Source organism: Geospiza fortis, unplaced genomic scaffold, assembly GCF_000277835.1.
Source record: "Geospiza fortis unplaced genomic scaffold, GeoFor_1.0 scaffold100, whole genome shotgun sequence".
Lineage (NCBI taxonomy): Eukaryota > Metazoa > Chordata > Aves > Passeriformes > Thraupidae > Geospiza > Geospiza fortis.
In genome coordinates this window covers 3,865,687-3,875,153 of record NW_005054350.1, presented here as the reverse complement: position 1 = coordinate 3,875,153, position 9,467 = coordinate 3,865,687, and the positions used below count along the sequence as shown (strand labels likewise).

Below are 9,467 nucleotides of genomic sequence, written 5' to 3'. Positions count from 1 at the left end.
GGCCGGGCCTGCTCCGGCGCCGGGAAACAGCCCAGTTCCTTTTCAGTTGTCATTAATGTTATTCGCAGGTTCAGTTGGTGCGTGTCAGTCTCAGGGTGGCCTGCGCAGGGCCCGGAGCTGGGCTGGATGATCCTGATGGGTCACTTCCATCTCAGCAGGTTCTGTGACTTTCTGTGGCGGACAGGCACCGACCGGGGGATACGGAGAACTCTGCCGGCCGCAGATGGCACCGATACACCAACACGGGCCAAGTGAGGGATCTCTGCAAAAGCAGATTCTGCATCTCCCCCCGTCACAACGGGTAGAGGCTGTCCCAGTGACATCCCCCTGGCAGGAGGTAGCAGCGTGCCTGGTAATGCTGCTGCCCCCGGGGAGCAGGGGCTGTGTCCTTGGTGCTGGTGTGCTTGCTGTTGCTGGTTCTTGCTGGGCTTTGCCTTTTGTATATAAATATCTAAAGGGAGGGTGCCCAAGAGGATGGGGCCAGGCTCTTCTCGGTGGTGCCAAGCAACAGGACAAGAGGCAATGGGCACAAACTGACCTGCAGGAAGTTCCACTAGGATATGAGGAAGAACTTCTTTACTGTGGGGTGACCACAGACTGGAACACATTACCCAGAGAGATGTGGAGTCTCCCTTACAGGAGATATTCGAGAACCATCTGGACACAATCCTGTCCATGTGCTCTGGGATGACCCTGCTTGAGCAGGGAGGTTGGACCAGGTGACCCACTGTGGTCCCTTCCAACCTAACCCAGTCAGTGATTCTGTGATTTGGGTGTTTTATTTTTCTGGGGATTTTTTTGGCAGACCAGGCTGCAGGGCACACAGGCAGGGCAAAAGCATTCCACTCTCAGGACTACATCTTACAGACACCATACCAGCAACAGGCACTCACCAGCCACAGGAAGAGCAGCTATCACAGCAAGAGTGACCCAAAGCAGTGACTATTGCCTGCTGGTCTTCCAAACCTTTGTCAATAGCAGTTTAAAACCTTTCCCGTTCCTCTCTCATTCATCTAAAATCTGGGTCTTCTCTTGTTCTCTGTATCTCCTGTCTTTGTACAAAATCTTGCCTCGCTCATTTCTTAAAGCACATCACACTTCCTTTTTTTCTTCTTTTCTTCTTCTTTTTTTTTTTTTTTGTGTTAAAGGTTGCCAGATGCCACCTGCTCCTCCATCTTGACCATGTAGTCCACCTGATTGCAGTGCCTGAAAAATTTTGCATAGAACCAATCACAGAATCATAGAACACTAAGGGTTGGAAGGGTACTTTGCAGATCCTCTAGTCCCAAACCTGCTGCCCTGTGCAGGGATATCTCCCACCAGACCAGGTTGCCATCCAGCCTGGCCTTGAACACTGGCCAGGGCTGGGGTACCCACAACCTCCCAGGATAACCTGTTCCAATGCCTCACCACCCTCAGTAAAGAACTTCTTCCTAATATCCAGCCTGAATTTCCCCTTTCCATTTGTACTCATTACTCCTTGTCCTGTCACTACTATTCCTGACAAAGAGTCCCTCTCTAGCTTCCCTGTAGGCCCCCTGGCTACTGGCAGGTTGCTGTGAGGCCTGAAGAGCCCCAGCTTGCTCAGCCTGCTGTGCCTGGGAAGAGGGTGTGGGCATGACAGGAGCTCATCACTGCCTGCCTGTGAGTCAACAGTTCACTGGAAACACGGCAGGAGACAGGTCAGGTTGTGCTGCAAGCAGGAACTGGAACTGTAGTCAGATTGAGGGAAGTGTCACACACCTCTGGCTCCAGGGCACAGCCTGGCATCTCTCCTCCTCCACTCTCAACCCAGTCACCCATCCAGTCAACTTCTTGAACTTCACACCAGGGTCACAGTGAAAGGTGAAAGCCTTGTCTATATTCAGCTCAGGCTTTGCTGTGCTGTGCTGAATGTGCACAAGATCCCAGCTCTGAGGCTGTCAGCAACCTGAGAGTCCATGTGAGGGAAGGACTTGCCCGTGGTGTTACCCGCTGCCAGGAATCCTGCCTGGGAAGACTTCTGCATTGGTTCCATGGAATCAGCCACCCACCACTGCTAACTGCTGGAGCCTGTGACAAATCACCTTGACTCCAATTGCCTGGCATCAAAATTGCTACTTCAGTCAGCAACTGACATGGAATTAATTAGCAATGGACAGTTCATGCTGTGGAAACCACAACGTCACTTCTTGGTAAAATGACAGCTGGATGTAAGTAGCTACAGTAGCAGCAAGGAAAAAATAAACTTGGGCAGGATAGTAGCAGCCAGCAATGCCATGGTGCTGTAGGCCCATTTTCAGATGAAGTAGCAATACCCTGAGATGCACTTACTCAGTTTTATTCTGGTTTATCCAACACACACATCTCAGGTGAGGAGACTGTAAAACACGAATAAAAACTGCATACAGAAGAATATACAGCATATCAGGAGGTGTTAAAATCAGAATAATTTTAACTGACTTTGGTTATTGTAAAGGACAGTAGTAATTGTTTCCTGTGTCTCCCAGAGGAGAATAAGCACAAATAAAGTTACTGTCTAACAGAGTAGACATCTCTCATCCCTTAAACTGGATGAGAAGGAAAATTTCTTGATATCAAAAAGAAAAACACACACACACACATATATATATAAAAGAAAAACACATATAGTTCTTCCTCACTATATATTTTAATAAACGCATCAGAGAATGATCAGGCATGACTTTGAAAATAGGTACACCTAATATGCACAGCACAGTGGCATAGAGCAAGTAGACAAAAGGTCCCTTCCAGGCCACCATTTCAATGAATCTATGTTATTGATTTAAAAGAAAACACATTCTGATATAATAGAGATTCTGATTTTTTGCAAAACTTTCCAAAATTACTTCAGAAATCATTTTTCCAGTGACAAAGAGAAGCTGAAGTGTAAGAGTGCAATGGAGAGAGATCAGCACAGTGGAATCCCAGAGAGATGTGGAGACTCCCTCACAGAAGATATCCGAGAACCATCTGGACACAATGCTGTGCTGTGTGCTCTGGGATGACCCTGGTTGAGCAGGGAGGTTGGAGCAGATGACCCACTGTGATCCCTTCCAACCCAACCCATTCTGTGATTCTCATGTGTGAAGCCTGCAGGCCCAGTTTCCCCAACTCTTCCAGCAACAACATCCCTAGTTGTTGTGACATCCCTGTCACAACAACCAGTTCTGGGCACACTGCTGCTTTCCTGATACCCACGAGTTGACAATGCAGCTGTGCACAGTCTTTAAGACCCAAGTGTTTTCAAAACTCAGAAACTGTTACCAGTAGTACACTAAAAAGTTGGGAAATAGACCAACAGAGCTAAAAGGGAAACAAGAATTCCTGATTTCTGACCTAGAAGGCGAGCCATGCAGCCCCCTTCTTTCCCAGTTTTCCATGCCTGGCAGGGGAATTGATGACAGACAGAGGAAGCAGACAACAGCCAGGTTTCTCAACTATGCAGGAGTTTGAAAGATGCAGATTCTGTCAAACAAGCATTGATCCATCCAAATGACACCAAAAAAAACCCTACTTGCATCTTGCAACTCTTGGGAAAAGCGACAGCTGAAGTTCTTGTTGGTTTAGTGATGCACATTATGATCAAACATCTTCAAAATCACCATTGATTTTGAGAGGCTCCACTTCAAAATGAGCATCCATTCTTCCAAATTAAAGATAATCCATCAATTTGTAAAATTGGTCCAAGGCTGGTGCGTAACACTGGACATCAGATTTTGAAAATCAAAAAGCTACTATTAGCCTATGTGTACACAAAATACCCCATTGTTTATACAAATGATAAAAGATTGATATGTGCTTGATTAGGAAGTACGTTAATTTTCCAAAGATCCTAGCAATACCCTATTTTTAAAAAACTTCTCAGTGAAAGTGAATGTATGAAGTGCCACTAAGATACTTTCCACTGTAAACAATGATAGCAGAAGCATTTCCTTACACTATTATTCAGCTCATTTGTTGAACACAATCTTTTTTCCTTGCATATTTGTTTTAATGTAGTTTGGTATGAACAAAGACACATTTCATGCTGGCTTACATAAATGAAAATGTCATTGATTGCAGTGGTGCTGAGTCTCCTACCTGCTGCCAGACAGCAAGAATGTGACCCATTTCACCCTTTTTCACCTCCATGTGCACCAAAATAATTGATTTGTCAGAAAATATATATGCATGGGATTCTACAACCCTACAGAATGATGCAACCCTACAGTAACTCCCAAGTGTAGCCTTTTTCTACATGGATTAAAGGTGAATATGTGTCCTTTCAACCCCCAGAGAGAGCTGCCATCCTCTTCTGATTTTCCAGGAATGAAAACTTTCCTATGAAAATCTACATGCCTTTCTAAATCATGTACAAAATTCACCTGCCCCAAATTAATGTCTTTTATTCCATCCACCCACTGTGTCAGCAGTGACTTCTTCCTGAGTCCCTTTCAGGCTGGAAGATGGCAAGACTAAACGTGATTTTTCTGCCTGGTATGTTCTGTGGCACAATCGGGGCTGCCAGTCTCACAAACAAATGCCAGTTGAAAAATCATGGAACATCCTTGAACAAAATGGCCAACATGGAAAAAATCCCATCTTGTTCAGATCTTTGGTCAGAGAGTAATAATCCCATTTGTGTTCAGGAACCTACCCTGAAAGAGGGAGAATCAGTCTGGCTTTCCCAAGCCTCAGAACAACCACTTTGGCTAAAAGCGGAAGGTCAGAGTTCAGTTCATGAACATTTCCTCAATATCAAGAGAAAAAGCACCAAGACATGATTGGAATAAAGGTGACCATTTGCAGAACTGGAAACAAAAAAATACTTTCTCATAATGTAAAAGAAAGTCAATTTAATATTAAAGCTGGCAAAACCAGAGGCAATATTTACTAAACCAAATTAGGCTACAGGCATCCCTGTCACAGCACACTGACAGAAGTTCTGTATCCCCTTCAGTGACAGGAACATCAAGTTATAATACTAGATTGTTTTCAGTGGATAATGTTCAGTGTTTTCAGTGGATCAAAATACAATACTGGCACGCATGTGGCAGTCTGCTGCTTCTCCCTTCAAGGCCAGGGAAAAATACCTTTTTACTTTATACACACAAATGTGGTTGAGGGAAAAGAGTAACAGCTTGGGACTGTATTACCTTGTCACAGAACCCCCTACAGAGGAGAAAAACATCTCTCACTGTAGAATCAAAGGCACTCACACCTCAGGAAAGTTCTTGCATCCATACCTCCTGGAAGAGAACATTTCCCAGAATGACAGAGCCAGTCTGAAAACTCCAGAAAAAACATGAAGGATGTCATTTTACTAGTAGCGCTATCTGTTGTACCTTGAAGTGACAAAAAATCTTTGTTATAACCTACCCCAGGGTAGATCTAAAGGGAGAGCCTTGCACTGTATGTTTAAGACAGTTTCTCGGTTTATGGCAGGAGGGAAAACATGGACTGTTCTAAGCAGTGATCCCTAAGCCTTCTGGACATAGAGAAGAAAGATGGTCAGAGTATGGCTCTACATGATAGAAAGGGAGCACAAGAAATATTTCATACACCACTCAGAACAGTCCATTAATCAAGCATTATGCCATAAATAACTCATTAGCGAGCATTATGAAAAACAGTGCCAGTGTTAGGAATTCCCGAGTGTCTCTGATGGAGCAGAAGTGGGATCAGCACAGCTCTTCTGGGGAGTTCAGCAAGAAGAAAGAGCATCTCCTTATGATCTAACTTCCCTTCTTGTAGGCAAAAGGAAAATCTGGGCCAAACAGCCTCTTTCATCAGGTATAAAATCTCCCATTGCAACATTAGGATTACATTAAACTACAACATTGTGGAAGTTTGCACAAACAAAAAGCTGCTCGGCTGGGTTACCACGTAAAAGCAGGCTCAAACTACATGCTTTGTGAGATTCCTGATAAAAGCTCTGGGGAAAAGGACTAGAGATGATAAACAACAATTTTATATGACTAATCCAATATAATCCTATGCTGGGTAAAAAAGCCATCTGCATGGATTCCCACTGAAGTGCACTTTAATAACAGTGCAGCAAGCCTCTGGCTGTCACACTGTGGAAATGCTCTTTCACACTCAGGCTAATAATTGCCAAAGATTTCTTCCTTTTTCATTCTTTTCACCCCTCTGCTTTTATTAAAGCTGTTATACGCTTGTCCTCCCATTTTATTCCCTGTTAGGAGATCATCCATCAAACCCATGAAGTGACAAAGATCCACACTGGAAGGCATCTGAGGATTCCATGTGGACGGCTGGGTAGCTACAGCAAGGTCACCCTCTCTGCAAAACTACAACCTTTTTTATTACATCACTGCAGCCTGCAATTGCTGTCAGAGTAGAGAATGGCAAGCTGTCTGCTGAGGCAGAATTAAACCAATTCCAGCTGCGGCAGCTTCCCCCCTCTCCAAGTGACCCTGGGTTTTGCTCCAAGCAGAGCACGGTGGGGACCCCTGTGTGGCACACAGAGCACGATGGACGCTGCCAGTGGCTTAGGGCGGGAAGGGAAGGAGACTGCTACCCCCAGCTGAGCCACACCTAAGTCAATTAGGGCTTCACACCCCGGGAGAGAAGGAAATCCGTGACTAGGCTCCCTTCTCTCCTCTGAGGTCAGAGAGAAGAGGTTTTCCCCTCCACTGAGCATTCATTGTCTCAGGGAAGGAAGTCTGACATCCACACAAATCTGCCTGGGGCTCAGGAGGATTGAGGCAGACAAAACACCCAAGAAACACTTGTATTTCAGGTTTATCAGGATGGGCCCATTCCAAGTGGACGAGATTAAACACGTGGCGTGTGTGTAGGTTACGAAAGGCATGTGAGAGGAACTGGCTAGTGTTTGGGGTTATGAAAGATCAGAGGTTATGAAAGACCTTGGCAGTTATGAAAGATGAGCCAAGAGTCTGATCCAGCAAGGCAGAGAGCAGCCTCAACCAGCTCGGAGGTGAATGGATAGTCAAAATCAGCCAGCCGCTCACATGAGGAAGCTCACACTGCCAGGGCAGGTCTAGGCTAAGGAAGGTTTGAAAAAATCATAGACAAGGAGAATGATAAAGGGAAATAGTACCATTTAAAGGCCTTACAGACAGTTGTATTTTTTGCAAAGTATTTTGGAAGGTCTTAAAATACTAGCTGCAGTTACTGATTTTCTAAGTATTCTTTACTGGCCTTCTAGTTCTGTTTTAAATCTACCTGCACAAGTCACATAGCTGCAGTGAATCTGTAAAAAATGAGGTCTCATTCAGATATTTTGGCCTCTCAAGTTCAGTCTCTGGTAACCCTATTATTACTATTCTACCACCAGAATGAACAGAAGGCCGGGGAAATTCTACTTATTCTTCTACTTCTACTTATTTTCCAGACGTCACTTAGAAAGGGGACATACTCCTGCTAAGAAAACTATTGAGGAGAGCACCTCCCCCTCTTTGTAGCAGTACTTCTCTGTGATGTTGTGTGTAACCTTCTGTAGATACCATCAGTGGGGTTACTTGTGTATCCTGCCTACTGCATTGTAATTCACACTGCCTGCTTTTAAAACATGCCTTAAACAGCCTTCCAAATGCCACTGTGGCAGCCTAATAACAACAAATCTCCAGGTATTGAGGCAGACCCAAGGCATAGGGGAAGAAACCATCTGCACTACATCAGAATAGGATCTAGCCTGTTTCAGCAATAGGTATAGACTTTTATTGTTGGTAAATTCAGTAACTAAAACTTTGTAGTTCAAGGAAAAACACAGAAAACACTTCTATCATGGTCTGAGATGCTTCCTAGAATGCAAAGCCATGATTAACTGTACATTTTCTTTTTCACCAAAGTTAAAGCTGTCTATACTACATCTCAGCAGTCCACAAATCTCACCAGGAAATACATTTACCCATCTGGCTCTGCACAGAAACTCTCCAGGGAAGGTCCTGAAGATGCTTCATGTTATGGCAGCAGTAAAAAGCACAGATTTCCAGATTTTCAGAACCTAGAGGAAACTCAGATTAAAGAAGGATCCAGATCAATTCTGTTCTATACTAGTCCAAATTACACTGCATGTTTGTAGGATTATTGCACTTATGGAAAATAATCTAACATAAGAACAAAATAAATATGCATTTGGAGGAAACAAGTCACTTAGAACAATCAGTCAGGAGAAAAATTGACAAACATTTGGTGAGGATTTATTCAAAAAAATTTTATCATTTCATGCTTCAACCATACTTTTACACTTTGTGTAGTAGTTAATTCACCTTCTCAGAGTTTGTTACCTTTTTTTTTTTATGATTCAAAATGGGGACTAAAAAATACATTAAGTAGACTGACAGCCTTGCTGTCTTTGTGGCATCCACTGCCAGTATGCAGCTTAGAAATTTAAAGAATTAAGTTGAATTCTTGTGCTACAATCCACAAAGTTCAGTCCCTTGCTTTAGAAGGAAAAGGTCCGAGTGTTTAATTTTAAAAAGTGTCTGTTATTTTTGTGACCTGCCTAGGCAAGAGTGTCCCCCTCATCCCAAAGTCATCTGTGTCCTTCCTACAAGATAAACAACAAAAGAAAATAGATCTAGATTTAGGGTCTGTTACATTAAGTAGAATACCCATGTCAATTTAATTTGGCCTAGTCTCTAGGAAATTACTTTTGTGCTCAGAAATAGTAAATGGTGGTGTTATGCCATTTTCACATGCAAATGTGTTTGCTACTAAAGCATCTCTATTCTAGCCCTGAAAATGAAACTCTCAACCACAAAGCAGGTGCCAAAAGACAACAACAAATTTCATGCACTCTATGTACCTAATGCCTCTTTCAAAAAGCTACGCTGGTGGACTCAGTCCCTGGGCTCTCTTTTTTCCCATTCAATGCCAAGTGTGCATCAGAACAAGTCATTTGGAAAACCCTCACTCTGACAGATAAAGTGTGTGTTCCCAACACTCACTCGGTGTTTTAAGCACAACAGTCTGGCTGCTCTATTGCATAAGCACGCACTCATCCTGGGCTGCCCTCCTTCTAAGAGGCGGATCCAGAATCGCTCAGCTCTGTTCCCTGCTCTGCCGGCATGGCAATTTGGCTTATACGGATTCTGGAACAGCGGGTTCTGAATTCTCTTCTCCTCATCCTTGACAAATCCAAAGTGACACATGAAGACAAGGGGAAAATAGAAATGGCCATGTATTTCTTACCACACACTTGAACTCCCAAGCACTAACAAGCTGAACTCCCGAGGACGCTTTTCCCACACTTTTCCCCTTTCCTTCCGGAGATGGTCAATGCCAGCCCTGGCCAGCTTTTTCCCCAAAGCCCCGGTGCCGCCGACAGCCGGGCCCTCGTTCCGCGGGATGGCTCTGGGGACACGGGGGCAGTGGAGTCCCGAGGGGCCGCTCGGCCTGGCAGCGCGGCTGCTCCTCCTTCTCCCGGGGGAAACAGAAGCGCCCCAGCCCAGCCTGGCGGTCCCGGCGCCATGTCAGGAGGGGCGGCCGGGCCACGG

At 44.6% G+C, this 9,467-nt stretch overlaps 2 protein-coding genes across 3 annotated transcripts in view; one reads left to right on the top strand and one right to left on the bottom strand.

Annotated features, from left to right (window-relative positions):
- Nucleotides 1-1,310, bottom strand: part of LOC102034404 (centrosomal protein of 290 kDa-like) — a 9,140-nt gene extending 7,830 nt beyond the window's left edge. The window contains exon 1 of one of the 2 annotated variants that reach the window (XM_031058881.1): nt 894-1,310. The gene's annotated coding sequence lies outside the window, so the exon portion shown is untranslated. The remainder of the gene's footprint in view (nt 1-893) is intronic. The other variant, XM_031058880.1, reaches the window with a different exon arrangement.
- Nucleotides 1,311-9,242: 7,932 nt separating this feature from the next.
- The window catches only part of IMPA2 (inositol monophosphatase 2), a 19,990-nt gene continuing 19,765 nt past the window's right edge, over nt 9,243-9,467 (top strand). The window contains exon 1 of the mRNA XM_005423361.3: nt 9,243-9,442. Coding sequence (XP_005423418.2) covers nt 9,243-9,442 — 200 coding nt within the window. The remainder of the gene's footprint in view (nt 9,443-9,467) is intronic.